Source organism: Capricornis sumatraensis, chromosome 13 (genome assembly GCF_032405125.1).
Source record: "Capricornis sumatraensis isolate serow.1 chromosome 13, serow.2, whole genome shotgun sequence".
Lineage (NCBI taxonomy): Eukaryota > Metazoa > Chordata > Mammalia > Artiodactyla > Bovidae > Capricornis > Capricornis sumatraensis.
The window spans coordinates 36,966,770-36,987,305 of record NC_091081.1 but is presented as its reverse complement, the minus strand read 5'-3'; the positions used below and the strand labels follow the sequence as shown (position 1 = coordinate 36,987,305).

Here is a 20,536-nt window from a genome sequence, read left to right as displayed (position 1 = left end):
GGAAGGAGACTTAAAAGCTGAGACTCTCCATAAACAACTGTATATGGATACAACTGTACAGGGATACTAGATCTTAGGTTGGGTTTTCTATTTTTGAGTTGTGTTTCTGCTTGGCCAAGCAATGATATTGCAGTGTTAGTTGGTCCTGGGGTCTGGAGAGAGAATCAAGACCTGAGGCAGGGGTGGGGTTGAAGGAAAGCCACCAAAAATTCCATTTATTTTTGTCCTGTCACCAGTAGATAGAAAAATTAAGTGAGTTTGTATCAATAAATTAATCAGATATGTCAGAAAAATGTTTTCGCCAAAATGTAAGTATAAGGTTTAAAGTGGGAAGATAAGAGAACACAGAAGAGAGCTGAAGAAAATACCATACTTGAATCCATGTCTGAGTGATGGCACATAGGGAGTAGAAACACAGAAGATGAGTAGTTTGAAAACTGGGTAATAAGACTGAAAAAATATTACTTAAATAGCCACACAAATCATTTGACTTAACTGGAATTGAAGTTTCTTTGCTATGCATAGGTTCCAAAATACTGATAAGATGGCACAAGGAGAATTTATACTTATGTGTACATAGGTCTCTTTAAACAGAGATATTAGAAATTTTTATACTAAAAAGTACAACTTCCTTATAATTTCTTGTTTGAAAGGTGAGCTGCAGAGTTTCTTTTCATGGGCTAAAAGAACAAGGCTCATAAATAGAAATGTTGACATGACCTTGGCTATATTTATACCTAAGAGTGAGAAATAAAGCTATCACAAAATCATAAATGTAAACTCAAAGAAATATAGTGATCCACTACAGGTATAATAGTTTACAAGGATAGCTGCTGTACTTATGCAATATTTAGAGAAGTGTAGGTATAGTTAATTTACTATTGATTTACATAATATAAAATGCTTCATTTCAATCACTGGTTTGGGATCAGTCATTCCTTAAATGGAACCAATTTATCAAACATACTATGGCAAATTAACACATTCACAGTAGATCAGAATTTATAGAATGCAAATGGTAATACTTTGATAAATCATATTAGAGATACATTTAAAATACACATATTAGTACAATATTGGTATCATTGGTGCACATAATCATGAATGAATGAATTTGCCTCTTTTTTAAAGTTCAAACATTTAATGGATTTTTGCTGCTGCAAGAACAGGTGTGGCTGAACAGTTCATGGCAGATTTATTGTTCATTAGTGATTTTGTACAATGCTTCTGTGGAGGTGTAAATAATCTGAACTGCCAAGATTGGTCTCCAGTTCACAATCAATACTTTGCTTCTGTCATAAGGCTAATTACAGCAGCTAAAAAGTCACCTCACAACTGTCACCTCACAATTAACAGCAGTTCACATTAGAGAATTTATTTTGGAGGTTATTTTTAATTGATATAATAAATATTCCTTATGCAGCCTAAACACGAAAACATGTTTCAATAAAACAGGAGTGTTATTCTTAAATCTTTCCTGCCTGCCTAATTTGTTAGAAAGGGAAAAACAAAAAATAAAACATAAACAGATACATAGCCAAAAAAAGTACTGAAATTTTTCAGATGGTTTCTGATAAAAATTAATATTATGAGTCTAAAACAAATATTCTATTTGTCATTTACTCAAGTTACTATCATAATACCTTAATAAATTAATTTTAAGAATAATTTGATCTTTTTAGAGTACATACATTTATTCTACTATGAAGACATTTTCACTTATGAAATTAAACTTTCAATAGTCAGTTCAATATATATTATTATTCCTCAACAGTTAACGTAAATAGTTCTAGATATCTGTAGAAGTTGGAGCAGCACCACCCTTTCAAAGAAGCCCAGGACATTTAGAATGCATTTAAAGGCTACCATACAAAACAGCTGTTATTCATCCCAGGAAATCTGAAGCTTACCCTGAAATGTAGGCTTATTCATACTAGCCATACGAGGACAGTAATGTTGACCTGGGAAACCCTGAATGTGAACTTCCAGTGGAACTGGGCGTACTGATGGTCGGAAGTTGAACAAGCCCATCTAGAGGAAAAATGAGAGAGAAACCATTTCCAGTTTTTATGCTTTATAATATTCTAGGGCTTCCTTAATAAGGCCCTAACCCATACTATGAAATGTCTGGTTTACCAATCTTTCACATACCTGACGAATATTGAGCCAGTCAGCAAGGTCTCTGGCATTAGCTAATGCAGTGGATAGTCCAACTATCCTAACAGGCTTTTCTGTGTGGGATGAGATGAAATTCGTTCGAGATACAATGACTTCTAGAACAGGGCCTCTTTCTTCCCCTAAGAAAGAGGAATAATGGACGTTAATCATTTAACAAGTCCTGATGCTAGCTGCTGCAGGTATGAGGAGTCCCAGTTTGTAAACTGGATTCAGATGCAGTGGTACCCACCGAGCAGATGGATCTCATCTATGATGAGAATAGTGACTTGCTTTACATAGTTCCTATTCTGCCAGCTTCGGCTGACTCCATCCCACTTCTCTGGTGTGGTCACGATAAGGTCAGCCTTGGCGATGGATTTCATATCAGGAGTTACATCTCCTGTCAGTTCAATAACTCTGGAGGAGAATAAAAATGATCCCTTAAAATTTTCAGGTAACACATGAGCTTAAAAAGCAAAAATATGGCCTTCAAAATAAAATTTTATTATGCTTAAAACTAATTTATCTCCCTTTGACTTCTGAAATTTTCTGACTTGAGTCCAAAACAGATATTTCTTAATGATTCTAGATGATTTCCTCCCATAAAATGAAGAATATATAAAAGCAAATTACTGAAATCTAACTTCTATGCAGATATGCAAGAGTATCAAACTTTGTTTTCATTATGTTTACAAAGCCTCTAACCTTTGTGATTTTACAGAGGTGAACTCACAGCTCCTCCTTATGTTGGAATAAACACCTTTCTAATGAGGGAAAGTGTTAATTTATTAAGACAAAAGGAGGCATTCATTAAGAATATAATTGTGTGTAAATTTTGTTTCTTTTCTTAGGTTGAAATTGTCTAGATATTATAGGCAAATTCAAATATATAAGGACACAAACAAGGTAAGCTGGGGCAAATATATTGTCTTCCCATTCTGAGAAGATCTCAGAATTATTGTGAGAAAGAAGGAAAATTGAAGGCTAACTCCAACTTTTAGGTAACCATGAAGTCATTTTTATATCTGTTTTGACATGCAAAAAACAGAAAAAAAAAATCAAGATTAGTTCCTCCAAGGATAGCATTCCCAAAGCTTTACGTTCCTTTTATGATTTTTTTACATTTTATTTATTATTTTGAATAGGTAATATATTTGATGCTTCAAAGTATATATATATATAGTAAATAGTCTCTGCAAAATGGATATTCTCATCACCTGATTCTCATTCTAAAACAAACACATAGTTATATTCTTCATCAAGTTTTAAAAACAAAAGGGGAATACTTAAAAACAGTTCTTTAAACAGTATCTTGGAAGATGTATTTTTCAGTATGTAGAATTCATTTTTTTCACAGAGTAAGACAATATTTTGCATGGTGTGAATGTGTCATAGTATATTTAGTGATGCTCCAGCAGTCCCTCAGGTTACACGCAATCTTGCTATTAAAAAAATATTATAATAAGTAATCTTGTCAATAGTAAAAAAAAATTTTTTTAAGTCATGTTCTCCAATGATTTGTTTTTTCTTTTTTTGGTAAATTATTTACATGCAAAATGCCTTCTAAGCAGTTTTTGGAAGCTACTTTGAAGTGCGTGAAAGAAAAATAGAGACATACCTTATTTTTCTTTTGTTTTTGAATCTAAAGTTTTGAGAAAATTTTCTTGCCAAATAAAAGTATAAGTAAATTAAGGGCTTTCATTTTTCAATCTTGAAACAAGTGAGAATATTGAGAACATTTTAACTACAACACTTTTAACTAAAATGAAAACCATTTAAAAGCATTCAACAGTTTTAGGCAAATCTTTTATTTCTTGATCCTTTTCAATTATTCATCACATATCTTCTGAAAAAGGAAGAACTTACTTTTTACCAAGTTTTTCTTCTATTCTAACTTTCCAATCATCCATTCGTTCACGTACTAGGGCTTTTAAGGGTGCAATATATACTGCCTAAAATGGGGATGCAAAATGATCTCATGAAAACAGTGACATCATTTTCAAATACAGGTAAACTCAATAAAATTTATCAAAATATAAGTGTAGCTTTAAAATGTATCTTTTAATACTGAAAGACTTAAAATTTTAAATTAATGGGAAAATGTCATTAGCTTAAACTACATTTAGCCAAAGTAAGACATGAATGTAACAAATCATAAAAATACTGACATAGAAAATTTTAAATATTTTTTAAAAAGCACCATTGGTATTTTCTTTAGGTGGTTTATATGAAATTATCATTACAAATTTTTTAATTTTAATTGGAGGATAATTGCTTTACAATATTGTGTTGGCTTCCACCATACAACAACATAAATGAGTCATAAGTATACATATGTGCCCTCTCTCTTGAACCTCCTCACCACTCCCTTCTGCATCTCACCCCTCTTGGTTGTCACAGAATGAAATTATCTTTTAACATAACGTGAAAATTTTTTAAAAACTAGAAGATAATACATTTTATATAAGTTATAACTCTTTCATGAAAAAAGCTACTAATTTTGAAATTATACAGATAAATAATCTGGTTGTTTAAATTTTAATGTAGATTTTATGGAAGACGCCAATGCCACTCATACATTTTAGGTGTTCTACAATTCAAAAAACAAAAATAAATTTAAAAAAAAAACCCTGGTTTTTAATAATCTAAACTTTCATACAGATTACTTACTGGAAAAAAATTCTTTCCCCTATAAAATGTTTCCAATTTAGAACAGAGCTCTACTGGTTGTGTTAATTTGTCTCCTAATGGCTTCTATAGTAGCTCATCTGGTAAAGAATGCGCCTACAGTGCAGGGGACCCCGGTTTGACTCCTGGCTTGGGAAGATCCCCTGGAGAAGGGATAGGCTACCCACTCCAGGATTCTTGAGCTTCTTGGTGGCTCAGATGGTAAAGAATCCTCCTGCAATGTGGGAGACCTGGGTTTGATCCCTGGCTTGGGAAGATCTCCTGGAGAAGGGAATGGCCACCCACTCCAGTGTTCTTGCCTGGAGAATTCCATGGACAGAAGAGCCAGGCAGGCTACAGTCTGGAGGGTCACAAAGAGTCAGACACAACTGAGTGACTTTCATTTTCACTTTTTTTCACTTTCAATGGATCCACAGCCACATAATAAACTTAAGAGTAGGAAAACATAAAGCTAAGCAGGGAAGAATAGCTACTAAGTGAAAATCATTGAAAAAGGAAGTTAAAACATTTCTAAAATCACAAATGATGAGGAAAAGAGCACATAATTCTAATCATAACAAATAAATTCACTTTTTTGGAAAAAAAGGTTTCTGAGAGTACTTCACATTTCAAGAAAGCTTAAAATCAACACTTATTTGACTCAACACATTATTTACATTAATAATAGCATGGCCATTTGGAGAAATGTGGAATAAAGGCTGTTTTGGTATTTCCTGTGTGTAATCAGCTGTATTTATTAAAGTATTAGCATTTCCTTCACAGCCAAAGGGTTTGATTATGATTAATGATTATGAATCATTATATTTCTTATAAGTATGGCTATGAACTACATATCTTACAATGAAATTTCCTATGAATTATAGATACTTTGCAACAAGGAAAGGACATGTGAGCACCAATAAGTACATTAGAAATCTAACTAAAGGACTCCAAAGTATTAATATAAATTTTCTTGTGGCCATTTACTCATATATTGATCTGGGCCCCCCTGGAAAACTCACAAGAGAGTGGCAAATCTATTCAGTAAGTCCTGCCAGTATATTTAGAAGTGGCTAATTTACAGATTATAAATTATGTTTTATAATTGAATGTAAATATGTGATTGTTTCCAACTGACCTTTGAAGCAGGGTACTTATTGAAGACTCTGAAAATGGCTAATTCAGCTGCAACAGTCTTTCCTGATCCAGTGGGTGCTCCAAGTAAGACATTACAGTCTGTGTGATACAGTGTATGAAATATTTGCGTCTGCACAGGGTTAAAGTGGCTGAAGTTGTACAGTGCTTCATATGCTTCACAGCCCAAAGCTGTGATAGGTAAAGGCTGAAGATCCAGTAATTCTGAAAAGATTCAACAAGTACATACAAAACTGGAGAACATGCATGTTATAAAATACTGTCTTTTTGAAACAAATCATAATAATCCTTAATTCTTTAGAGGGAAAAAAGGATTAACCAATTCTTATGTACTAGTTACAGATCTTCCCCCCCTCCCCATTACCATGATTATGATATTGACATACGTATTAAACACTTTTCTCGCAGAGCTCCCTCTAAGACAGCGCTAATGATCTTCCAATCAGGAAAGAGATTTGAATGAGTGGTATATGGAAATATACATGTTTTAGAAGAAAACTAAATCTACACCAACCTGTAAAAGAAGGAAAACCACTTGCAAACTAGTAGTAGAACAGTTACTAAGAACAACTAACTCTTCATTTGTTAGATAATTGACAAAACAGTGGCTGAGTGCACTGTTGTTCTAGACAGTGCAAACTAACATGAACTTAAGAAGAAAATAAAATAAATAAAATAAGAAGAAACTTGGGTGGGAGTTTTAAATCAGAGCGTGACTGGGTAAATAACTGTGCTGAGAAAACATGGAAAGAAACTAGATTTAACTGTAAATCATCAGAAGTCCAGGAGATTAGAAAATCAAAATGATTTTGTTAAATAAAGTTATACCTAGATACCCTTGAACTTGACAGTCATTTCATTTTCCTATAATCCAGAAAGGTATCAGTTAGCTAATTTCAGGATTATTCCATGAAGTATGATTCTACTTATGTGAAGTGAGTAAGAAGGGAAAAAAAAATCAAGCAGGGAACATGGTGGTCTGTATCTTGAGTTGGATCTTCACAGTACAGCTTCAAAGTCGAAAGTATGGAGAGTTCTCGTCTCAAAAAATGTATTTAAAAGTAAAAAGCTAATTTTTAAAATATTATCACTGCCCCACTGCTCTACTCTATTACATAGGTAATTGATTGAGAACTAACTATATGTTTCTTATACCAGATTACAATCACTGATATGTTTTGAAGCACTGAAAATCAAGAACAAAGGAATTCTTAACTTGTAATGCCAATCAAAGCATAGACATATTCTTAACACTAAAAAAATAAACATTTCAGCATTTACTGACAATGTTAAATTAAGGTGTTTTACTTCTGAGAAATACGAAGATTTTTCCTAGCTGATTCGAGTTCAGTGGAACGCCTGTATATATACTTGGATCCACACAGAACTAGAAATCATTGAGGTTACATCATATATTTTTTAATATCAATTGATATGTCATGGTGGTACATTTGTTGCATTTAAAAATGTCAGAAAATCAGCTAATTACATAAATAAGGTAAAACATGCTTATCCACTCAACAAAGGGATTAAATGAGAATTAAAATATAACATCAATACATGTTAAAATCAGGTACTGCAAGCATAGAGACCTAGTAATGAGGTTGGTAGCATATGTTTAAAACACCCACAAAAGAGAAACAGACTCAGAGACACAGAGAACACACTTGTGGTTGCCAAGGGGAAGGAAGAGAAGGAGAGGGATGGAGAGTTTGGGGTTGGTGGATTCAAATCATTACATTTAGTAGGGATAAACAACAAGGTCCCAACGTATACCACAGGGAGCTAGGCTTAATATCTTGTGATAAGCCATAATGGAAAAAATATCAAAAGTGTATATATGTATATATAACTGAGTCACTGTGCTACACCGCAGAGACTGACACAACACTGTCAATCAACTACATTTCAATCAAAAAATAAAGCACCAGACATTTTTAAGTATTTTATTTTGAGATTCTACATATCACAAAGCTTATTTGATGAAAAGAAAATCAGAAAAGTCTTCAATGAATAGATCAATAGATATTGCAATTTCATTATTTTTTGAGAAATCATGATTATAGAGATGAAGGTACAGTAATACAGCAACAGTAAGGGTCATTCTTGTTAACTGAACTAGGCTTAGTTTAATGTATTTGGAACTCAAATTAAAAAAACAAATTAAGGCCTCCATTAGGGTCTACATTTGATTTTGAAAAGTCTCTTCTCAAACTATATTGATAAATAAGATGGGTTTTTATTTAGATTCAGACAATTTTAAAGCATAGATACTTTTCAACATGAACTACAAACAACAGTTTTGGAAAATCAATGATTCAAGTTACTATTCCACATGTTACCTGTATGGGGAGGATGTCTCTCTGGTAGAATCAGATGTTGAAAGTTGATAATACATACAGCCTCAGCTCCTAACCATCGATCAGACACTGCTCGGATGTAGTATTGGGAAGGCAAAGGCTCAAAAATAGGGATTGTAAATACCAGTAGTTGAGCTTCTTTACTAATGACCTAATGTGAAATAAAGTATAGAATGAATATGGTTATTCTAGTAGCATAGAGGCCTTTTTATTCTCTTGTAAAAACAATGGTATCTGCAGCAATATGTACTAAAGAGAAAGAAAATATCTTGGATTTCTAAATAGAGATATTCAGATACTTCAGAAACTTGTAGGTGGTCATCCTCTGAGGAGATCTGACATTATAAAAGGAAAAACATATGCCCAACTTATAATATTTACATACGCATATCATCATGTATTATCAAGTAACCAATTTAACTCATTATCATAATTTCCCTAACTTCATTCATTCAAATATTTAACTTCATAATGTTTAGCGAATTATTCATTTAATATTTAAAGAAAATCTTTCACTACCATAGGTGGAATAACAGAACACTTGGCATAAATAAAAGAATCATGAACACAAAGGAAATGAAAATAAAATATTGCTATAAAATTCTATAGATGTCCACTCAGGCCTAAAGCTTTTCTTTGATAAAAAGAGAAATTAGGAATGAAGCATCATAGTGAATTCCATCAAACTGAGTCTTTCTCTTGGAATTTTAAAAAAGAATGTCTTTTATAGAATGTATTCAGTAGTCTTAATACTGTACCTATGTAACACCTGAAGTTATTTTTTATTCATTTAATTTTAAAAATTTTATTTATTCCACCCATTTGACACATTCCACCCCTATGGAATCTAGGGCCTTAAACCATTAGAAAGATTACAATTCAATTTCTCAAATGAAAATCATATTGAATATATGAAGATTATAATATTTAATCACTATTCTCTTTTAAAACCAAACAGAAACACAAAACATAATAAATAAAGCTTCAATGGCATTATGAAATTATAGAGAAATAGGTAAAAACAGAAATTAGTTTATATTTTCTTTTCAATGATAGCAACAAAATAAGGATAGAGTCACACAGACATATTTACCTGTTTTTTTAGAACTAGGAAATACTCTGAATGATAAATATGATCATTTGTAGGATCTTCTACCCAAATCCACCATGGTTCTCCTACTGTCCCATGGACCTAGAAGGAAAATAGTATCCTAATACTATATATTTTAATTCAAGTAAGGGATTCTATTGTTAGCATTCCCAGAACCCATTCCTTTCTCTCTTTTTAACAGATTTATTGATATGGAATTTACTTAACAAAATTTACTCACTTAAAGTATACAGTTCAATAGTTTAAATACTTTTACAAAGTTTTGTGCCCATCTTTATAATCTAATTTTAGGACATTTTCATCATCCCCTAAAGAACCTTGTACCCTAACTATCTTTCCATCATATCAACCTCCATCTCTTGACAACCAGTCTATTTTCTTTCTCTATAGATTTGCCTGTTTTTGACATTTCACATAAATGGAATCATATGCGACTGGTTTCTTTCACTTGCCATAACATTTTCATTCATGTCATAGCATGCATCAGTCCTACATACCTTCTTACTAACAGGTAATATTCCATTGGATAGATATATTGTGTTTTGTGTACTCACTGCTTTCTGTTTTTATTCCTAACAAAGCCTAGACTTGTTCAGTATGTTCATCTCTTTTTCTCTCTCACGTAACATTGAAGGTTACCCCACCTCCAAGAGTAATTTTGGTTAGTATACGCTAATCAGCTTATAGTATCCCCCTCACAAGAGCGTGTGGCAAGGGACAGGCACATGCCCAGTACTGGCCCAATCAGGCTGAAGAAAAGGTGCATTCTCTGGGCTGCTGAAGCAGGGAGTATTTTTTCCCTCTCTCTGTTAACTGCGAACAAGGAAGCATGAATACATTTGAGAAGTAGCCAAAAGTATCAGCAGAGAAAAGAGATGGAAAGATCCTGTGTCTGGAACAGTATTATTAAACAGAAGACTCAGTCATCTTTAGGGCCTATTCTCCCCTTGGACCTATCATTTTGTAAGAGGATATATCTTCTTTGGGCTTCCCTGGTGGCTCAAGTGGTAAAGAATCTGACTGCATTGCAAGAGTTGCAGGTGACTCAGGTTCAGTCCCTGGGTCAGGAAGATCCTCTGGAGGAGGGCATGACAACCCACTCCAGTATTCATGCCTAGAGAAGCCGTGGACAGAGGAGCCTGTGGGCTACATACAGTCCATGGGGTTGCAAAGAGCTGGACATGACTGAAGTGAATTAGCACACACACATATCTTCTTTTCCTTAAGTCAGTTTGAGACTACTCATATTTGCTGTTCTTACAGCCAAGAGTATTCCAACTGATAAATGCAGCTACGAAAATAATTTAAGTACTCCATTCTGCTAATGCATTGTGGAAGATTTATTATGTATCTTAAGAGAAGAAAATAGGGTAAAAAAATCTAAAACTTCTATGTATTTCAATATATAAAAACTAGAGTTTGTGGTTAATGGTTCTGCAAGGAGATCCAACCAGTCCATTCTGAAGATCAGCCCTGGGATTTCTTTGGAAGGAATGATGCTAAAGCTGAAACTCCAGTACTTTGGCCACCTCATGGGAAGAGTTGACTCATTGGAAAAGACTCTGATGCTGGGAGGGATTGGGGGCAGGAGGAGAAGGGGACGACAGAGGATGAGATGGCCGGATGGCATCATGGACTCAATGGACGTGAGTCTGAGTGAACTCCGGGAGTTGGTGATGGACAGGGAGGCCTGGCGTGCTGCGGTTCATGGGGTCACAAAGAGTTGGATACGACTGAGCGACTGAACTGAACTGAACTGAATCTTATAATTTATATAAATTTTATATTTATAAAAATATTATGTATAATTTTCTTTCATCTTGTCCTCACAGAAATTCTGTGAGAAAGATAATTATTATTATAATACATGTTTACAGATGAGGAAACTGAAACAATGAATGGTTAGGACACTTTAAGGCCAATGGTTGATTTCAGTTAGGACTATGGTTGGGTATAGTAAAAGGCATTCACTTTAAAGAGGTACTAATGTCACACAGACGATGACATTATGACAGATATTGTAAATATGCAGACAATATTTACTTACACTTAACTAGAACCTTATAAAGGAGGCACTGCTATACTACATTTACTGATCTTCACTCCTCACTGGCCTCTTGAAAGAAAGGACTGACACTTGCTTCTCTGTACCTACAATCTCTTTTCTACTGTACTCTTTGCATAGTGCCTGGTGCAAAGATAGACCTTAAGAGTTATTGAGGGTTTCCCTGTGGCTCAGTGGTAAAAGAATCTGCCTGCAATGCAGGAGACCCGGGTTCAATCCCTGGATCAGGAAGATCCCCTGGAGAACGAAATAGCAATCCACTCCAGTATTCTTGCCTGGAGAATTCCACAGACAGAGGAGCCTGGCAGGCTACAGTCCATGGAGTTGCAAAGAGTTGGACATGACTGAGCAGCTAACACCAAAGAATTACTGCCTGAATAAGAGGATCCAGAGTGGATTTTCAACGTGTGTATGTGTGTGTGTATATATATACACACACAGTAACAGGTAAGTTTTAGAAGAAAGTACAGCAGTAGGGGTAAAAACAGAAATAGGAAAGGAATGGAAGCCAAAGAAGGACATTTGCAAGAAGGACAATGTATAGCACTTAACGTTCATGGAAATAAGGAAGATAACTAAGGAAAGGCTATTTATTATGGCAATCAGTCTTTGGTGATCACTGAAGTAGTTGTCTCAGTGGGAATCAGATGACCAGGTGGTAAATGTAGATTACTCCTTCTACAAGTCTAATAGTGAAGAAGCGAATGATAGTTTGAGAAACATCAGGATTTTAAAAGGGCTCTTTTAGCATGAAGAATTTTGAATTTTAAGTATGTTAAAATGACAGAGTACATAGAGCTAGAAAAAAAATGAAAGAGGATAGAATTAAGCAAAGTCACTATGGAGTTGAAACCACTATACCATTGTTTCACGTGAAATTTTAGGTTTCCTATAATTCTCTGATGGTGTCTCATTGGTTGACGTATTATTCATCTATTATACCACATGCTTACCTTGAGGATGAGAGTAAATACTACTATAATGTTTTAAATGATTCTTCAATGGATATTCTTTTTAAAGGATTTTCTATATGCCTTGAGGACAGATGTAGGGAGGTGTAGTTGAACCTGGAGTACAGACATTTTTCCTTAATGCAGGCAGAATTAGGTGTTTTCCATGTCTACCTGATCATTCCAGGAGAAATCAGGAGAGATGCTAAGCGTCACTCGGAGGACAGTCCGTGTGATGGGCTGAATGGATGCTTCCATTGTTACAGAAGGAATCTGATGAACACACTGTTTGACCTTGAGCCCAATATTCACATGATGCAGAATGTGACCTGCAGGGAAAACATCAGTTAGAAGAAATGTGTCCAGACAGGAAAAAAGCAATAAAATCTGACTTGTAAATGGGATTTCAGAGAAGGTGATTTTATTGCTTGTTTTATGATTTGCTATGTAGAATGGTTGACATTCTTGACCTGGCATGTTTGAATATTTTTTAATAGTTAACTTGAATTAGCAATTCATAGCTCTGAAAACCAGTGTCAGGGTTTTTTCTTTTTTCAGCTATTAACAGGGTTCTTAAAATTACTGAAACTTGATAGTTTTTAAACTACTATAAACAGTTCTACTTTTCTCCTAGTCAGTCTAAGACCCATTATAGAAATATTTAGTATTTTGTGAAATCAGTCATTAATTTATTCAAGGCCTATTTCAGAACTCTATAACCATGATGGAAAATGCTTTAGTAATCAAACACAACTAACTTACATGCCTATTTCCAGGAAACACAGATAAAATATAAAATATGGCCAATCTAGCACAAAATTAACCACTTATATACACATATTTTAAATGCTGAGATCCTGAAATATAGATATGCATGAAAGCACCAGGGTGGCGTTGGGGGGATCACAGACGTGACTGCCTAGAAACATTTTCCTACTCTAATTCAAGCGACTAAGTGGAAATAGGTTATATTTTTAATAGGATCAGTATTTCTTATGTGTCCTGGTGGTTCATAATATAATCTTTTTAAAGCACATTTATAAGTAAACCAAAATGTTTTTTGTACACTAAAGTTTGAAACTAAAGTGATTCCTCTTATTTTAATAAAATATTTACATTAGAAAATGCGAGTAATCCCAACTTTCTAGTTCATATTTTCAATTTCTATTTTTATTGATACCTCCCTTTTTTCATTCCATCTTAAAGTATTCTTATTGCACAGGGGAAATAACTATCCCAGCCTCTCCTTGTATCTATGAACCTTTTGCCAAACCCCTCTTCTTCTCAGCCTGCCTCTCTTTATGCGTAAAGCTTATTCTATTCAGAATCTGAAACATTACCTAATCCATGTTTGTTCAATAGAATGTTAAGGCACATGGCAAGACATGCAGGGATAATTTTTCAGTATTATGTGAAAAGCATAGAAGACCAAATACTATTTACACACTGATACCAAAAGTATTTAAAGATCTATACATATGTAATGATGAGGCTCATTTAGATCTGAAGAATTGTGCAGTGTATTGTTGACATACTATTTTTGTTGAAATACTGTTGATACACATAACAAAAGGCAACGAAATGAATTAAATATTAAGAAATAATTTGAGAATAAATGTCATTAACTAATTCTCATTATTTGTAGCTGTAAACAGATATAAGATTGTAGCTGTAAACAGATATAAGATTTTACAGATATAAGATTGTATTTGTAAAATAATCAAGGGCATGACAACCTAAACTCCATTTTAACTAGTAATCTCATTGAGTAACTACATAAAATTTAAACTTCAAAAATTTAAATTTTGCTTGAGTTTAGATCAATTAAAAAACAAATAAAATGGTAAGTTTATCTTTAGTAAAAAGAAAATTCATAATGCTTTTTGTAACATTAAGCAAAATATTTTAATTGCATGTAAAAGTTACATTAAAACATTTTTGCTTCCTTCTTACCTATTTCATCTTTCCTCATATCTTTCAGTTTATCCACAGTAAGATTTTTTTCTTCTAATCTTGTTAGAATGTGTGGTGGTAAGACTGAAAATTGTCTCAAAGGGCTAGTCCAACCCCAAAGCCTCTTGTCAATGACTTTACTAAGATTCAGGAGCCTGTAGGTCATGGCAGGCCAACGTTTCCTCAAAGCAATTTCAAAAAGAGCACGGACAATTCTAGCTGCATTCTGAAGAATGAAAAGGGGGATTGGTGGTTAGGTCCAATGTCATTTTTAATTTATCAATGAAATTATTATTTAGACTCAGTTTAAAAAGTATCTCAAACTGCATCCTTTAATTGTGGGCAACATCTATCCTCATATACCTCTAATTATCTTTATTACTTTTACACAAGAATAATCGATCCTTTTATGTGGATGTTATTCTGGTTAATTCTCCAAGAATAGCTTTATTTCCAAGTTCTTAGGAAGTTCCACATCACATCTCCCTAAACAGGAATGAAGTAGATGAGACAAAAGGCATGCAAAATATTTAGGAGCTTATTGAAACCATTTAGAATCTAAGAGACAGCAGTGGATGTCCTTGGGTACATAGTGTAATGATCAAATTTATAAAGCTATTTGGAGAAAAGCAGAAGATTTGGGATCCAGTCAGAGAGAAAAATTAGTGAGAAAAGAACAACAAAAAATATTGATGAGTGCAACTACCCATATTAATGGCTTCCTAACAAACCAATGTGTTCACTGCTTTATATGTATTATCTCATTTAATTTTTATGACAAAGGCATTTGACTGGTCTTGATATTATGATTTTATAGATGAAGATACTAAAGTTTAGTGATTTTAATAATTTGGAAAGTTGGTGTCAGAGTATCTTCTGAAAGCTAGATCTAAACATTAACAAAGTTAACACCAAGATTCTAAATTCAGTGATCTGAGGAAAACCTCATTCACAGACATACAGAAAGACACAATGATTGAGGCCCTTTTCACATAGTTTTCATTTGTTTTGCTTCCTTCTATTATTAACTTTCAGATCATTTTATGGAAGATTATTTTAAAAATCATGAACTTAGAGACATCTATAATATCTAATAACATGTGAATTTGAAAATGAGGAATATTAAATCTGGTCAAAATCATAAAAATATATTAAAAATAGTGAGATTTTAAATAGCAAAATGGCAAACATGATATGGCTTGAAATTATGAATTGAAAAATAATTATAAGAGTTAAGGGCTTTGGTTTTACACTTTATATAAAAAGTATTCATCTTTTGATAAATTTGACTATTTGTTTCAGTATTAGAAATTTAAAAACAAATGGTATTTAGAAGTATGTGAGGCTATCTCTAATATCGTTCAAAAATGAAAGGAGGCTCTCATTAGGCATTAAAATGATAAATAAATTGAATATTTTTATTATTATAGCTATCAAGTAGGTATTCCTACAGCATGCCCAGATGCTCTTCTAAAAACTGTCAGGCTAATTTTTTCAACTGTGTTTGAAAATGCGTTGTAATATTTCAGAGCCTATGGTTGTTCCCTAAAAGCTAAAAGAAACGGAAAGAGAAATTCTGTGTAACATAATACAAATAGGACATTTTAATCTGGAATGATACAAATTGGGTGGGAACAATGATCAAAATCTCTAACATGCAGAAGATACAGGCTCCTTTATAACACCATAGAATAAAAAAACTAAGGATTTATTTTAAGGGCTGAGAGAAAGCTTCAGGAGTACAGAAGGAAGTACCATTTTACAGATCTGACAGTGCTTGTAGAACTAGTAATGGCTTAAACTTCAAACAAACAAAAAACCCCCAAACTCAACAAAATTTCTTTAACGTAGTCAAGAATGATAAAGCAATAGCAGCTATTTAAGAAGAACCAGGGATGCCTTGAGATACATCCTCAACCTTCTGAGACTGACTTTCTGGGTACCAATCATGAGGAAACCATGAGTTTTATACTGTAAAGCAATTTGTAAATCAATCTCTGATAATATCTTCATAATCTTGAATCAAGCAGAAATGTGGTCAGATTATCCATCCAGAATGCAGTAAAACTTTGCCTTTTCATTAAATCATTAAATATTTCAATACAAAACCATTAGATATATAAAATGACAATATATTATCTTTCAGAAAAACAGGTAAAACAAAAGACTTTAAAAACAATGGTTCCTTCTAGAGCTTTAGGCTTTTAAGAATACATATATTTTTCCATGGCAGAAACATATGAGTTGCAAAATGAAAAAAAGATGTTTTCACCACATCCATATTTACTTTATACTTGAAGTCATCATCTAGTTTCTTGGTTACTTTGATTAAATTACTGCATTTCATTCAAATTGTTTGCTAATGTATCTTGGTTTACGTTTGTAAATATTTCATGTTTACAGTTATTTCAAAGCACTCTGGTGTATACATAGTTATTAACACTAATTCATTTAACACAAACACACTTTTTCTATATTAAGTCTTTGAACAAAATTACACAAGAAACCACATAATGCAATAGTTTCTATATTTAAAGGATGATTAATGTTTTATTCTGCTTAACCTACAAGAGGCATTACTCAAAAATGAAAAAAGTATTTTTGAGAAATAGTAAATATTTCTCCCTAGAAGGAAAACCTCTCATCTGAAAGGTATATACTCACACACACACACACACACACACACACACACACAAATCTACTTTATATATTGTATCAGGTCTTAAATATAAAAAACATAAATATTACAACATTTTATACTATGATAATTCTAAAAACTAAATATTTAATGAGCGGCAATTTATGGATTAATTTTCTTTCAGCCCTCAATTTATAAGAATCAGCTTAGTAGGGAAGATCACTTTTTTAAAATAAATGATATATCATACTGAATATATGATATGAGGTACATTTATTAAACTCTGTCTAATGGTTAAAAACAATTGTTTGTATTTCTAACTTTTGAAAAAAGCTACAAAGTTTCCATAATGTTTTCTTTTTGCTTGAAATATTTTTGTACTGTTGCTCTAAGTAAAAGAAATGAACTTGACCATTTAAAACAGAAAAATAGTCAGATACTGATATTTTTACATGCTAAAATATAAACAAAAGCAACATAAAAAAAAAAAGCTGAAATAACCACCAAATCTAACCTCTGTTCCTGATCTAATAGCATAAAATGGAATAAAAGACATACAAATTAAACAGAACAGGTTCTAAGATAAAATGCTAATTTGACAGCATGTCAATCATGAAGCAATACATTATAGCATGAATTAATTCCTTGAATCTCTAAAAGTAATCAAGGAAGATAAAACAGAAAGGGAGCAATATTTTTACCTGTGCAACGTATGCAGAATCTGATATGAGGGAGAAACTGTCCACCTCCCCTCGGCTGATGTAAGTTTGAAGTAGGATGTTTATTTTCCCATAACTGTTCTCTACACCTCCAGGAGCTGAGAGTTCACAGAAATTGCTTAATAAGGCATCTAACTCCTCTATTTCCTCTTCTCTGACCTGGAAGAATCATGATTTTATAGAATTATCTGGGCTGACTTATTTAACATTTTTACACTGAAATTAAACCATACTACATGTGTTCTAAAAGTTTCCATGTTATTACTCAACATTTTTCTTTTGTGTACTAAAATAAAAGCAATTTTTTCATAGGCAACTAATAAAATACAATGAAAAACTACCTTGAGGCTGATAACAACTACATTTTATTATTCATCACTAATATTAAAATTGCCATTGACATATAAAAATTTGATATGCCACAAAAATTAAATCTTCTGACCTCACCATCCTTCTATTGATGAGATTTCATTTTTTATTTGACCAGAGTAAAACCTCTGCCCAAATGGATTATGGCAAACTTGAATTATCTTCAAATGCATTCATTACAGTCATATATTTTTATATGGTATAACACATTCATAGCTTAAAAGTGTGAAGTACTATCATTCAAAGCATTAAAGTTTTCACTGTTAATAAGATTAAATTACAATATGAGTACAGAAATATTCATATCTAAGTCTGAATCATGCATGTCCTTTATATTTTCTTCAGTGAACCTTACATTGCAAATAAACCAAAATCTACACACTAAATTCTATGATAGTTTCATTACTATAAAACTACTTAAATTGTATTTGATTTGCAATAGAGAGCAAAGAATGGTGTCAGGTATGAAATACTATCAAAATCTATAATACTGGACATTGTTGATAAATGGAACAACATGGCTGGTACTCAAAATGTGAAGTGTCATATAGTTTATATTGTATCAGGAATAACAATTTATTGTAAATGTTTATAAATGCACATATATGATATATGCACTTAATTCAAGCTTTAAGTAATCTTACCTTGATTTGATCAAATTCTTCAGCTTTGGAGACGATAGCAAAAATATCACTTTCTGTTTTGTGAGCATCAAAGAGTTCATTGAAGGTCTACCAAAGTAAGTGTTACATTTGATTAAAATAGAAGGCCTAGTAAAATATTTTAAATTAAAACCCTGACTATAAATCACACATTCTAAAAGAACATCTGAGCCCTAGACTATGCAGAGTTACAATGCTTGCAGCACACTGCTCCAAATCATAATTTTAAACAATTATTAAAGTCACCAAAGACTAAAAAGAATATTTAGCTAAAGAAGATTTTTAGAAGAAAAAAAAAATCAATAAAACCAGTTAATGAGGCCTACAATAGATATCTAAAACAATGTTCAGCATAGCATTCTGGTTTTGGCTCATTTTCATCATGGGCATATGGAAATCTATACCATTCTCTGACTTTAAGCTGATCATATATCACATAAAATTGATGGAGGGATAACTAAAAAATATGTAACCTGAAGATTCTGGCAAAGATATCATAATATTGCTAGTAAGGGCATAAAGAAATTCAGAAAATCACAAAGAAAAAGATCAGAATAAAAACACAGTTGCAAAAAGGGTAGAGTTCCTGAAAGAGAGCTGCAAACAGGCTTAAGATGTAGTTTGCCAGCAACACACTACCAGGTGGACAAATGGACAAATAAGTGGACCTGAGCAGGTGATGAAAGCTGTAGAGAGCTGAGGGAAATGCTGTGGGTTCAGGAACTAAGAGATCACAGTTGTGAGATAATATATGTTAAAAGACTTTGAAGAAACCTAAAGTGCTATATGGGGCTTCCCTGGCAGCTCAGACAAGAAAGAATCTGGCTGGAATGTAGGAGACTCGGGTTCGATTTCCACACTGGGAAGATCCCCTGGAGAAGGGAATGGCAAACAACTCCAGCATTCTTGCCTGGAAAACCCATGGACAGAAGAGCCTGGAAGGCAACAGTCCATGGGATTGCATCAAGTCGGACATGACTGAGTGACTCACACTTTCAAAGTGACATATGGGCCTTCCCAGGTGGTGCAATGGTAATGAATCTACCTGCGAATGCAGGAGCTGCAGGAGATGCTCCTTCAATCCCTAGGTTGGGAAGATCCCCTAGAGAAGGTGATGCAATCCACTCCAGTATTTTAACATGGAAAATCCAATGGACAGAGGAGCCTGGTGGGCTACAGTCCACCGGGTCACAAAGAGTCAGACATGACTGAATGATTGAGCACACACACACACACACACACACACACACACACACACACACACACAAACCACATACACACACACACACACACACACACACACCACATACACACACACAAAGTGCTGTAGAAACACAAGATATAAATGTGGCAAGGGAGGAAAAGCTATTAAGCATACGAAAATGTTTTCTGAAACATGTTATATGCATAAGCAGATGTTCAGTTCAGTCGCTCAGTCGTGTCCGACTCTTTGCGACCCCATGAATCGCAGCACGCCAGGCCTCCCTGTCCATCATCAGCTCCCGGAGTTCACTCAGACTCACGTCCATCAAGTCAGTGACGCCATCCACCCATCTCATCCTCTGTTGTCCCCTTCTCCTCCTGCCCCCAATCCCTCCCAGCATCAGAGTCTTTTCCAATGAGTCAACTCTTCTCATGAGGTGGCCAAAGTACTGGAGTTTCAGCTTTAGCATCATTCCTTCCAAAGAAATCCCAGGACTGATCTCCTTCAGAATGGACTGGTTGGATCT

The 20,536-nt window shown here is 33.6% G+C and overlaps 1 protein-coding gene across 1 annotated transcript in view; it reads right to left on the bottom strand.

Moving 5' to 3' along the window:
- Positions 1–20,536, bottom strand: part of ASCC3 (activating signal cointegrator 1 complex subunit 3) — a 318,333-nt gene that overhangs the window by 104,501 nt on the left and 193,296 nt on the right. Inside the window, exons 18-28 of the mRNA XM_068985127.1 lie at positions 18,789–18,875; positions 17,758–17,934; positions 14,419–14,644; positions 12,640–12,794; positions 9,433–9,531; positions 8,322–8,490; positions 5,963–6,183; positions 4,024–4,109; positions 2,408–2,574; positions 2,152–2,297; positions 1,911–2,031 (exon numbers count right to left, since the gene is read on the bottom strand). Coding sequence (XP_068841228.1) covers positions 1,911–2,031; positions 2,152–2,297; positions 2,408–2,574; positions 4,024–4,109; positions 5,963–6,183; positions 8,322–8,490; positions 9,433–9,531; positions 12,640–12,794; positions 14,419–14,644; positions 17,758–17,934; positions 18,789–18,875 — 1,654 coding nt within the window. The remainder of the gene's footprint in view (positions 1–1,910; positions 2,032–2,151; positions 2,298–2,407; positions 2,575–4,023; positions 4,110–5,962; positions 6,184–8,321; positions 8,491–9,432; positions 9,532–12,639; positions 12,795–14,418; positions 14,645–17,757; positions 17,935–18,788; positions 18,876–20,536) is intronic.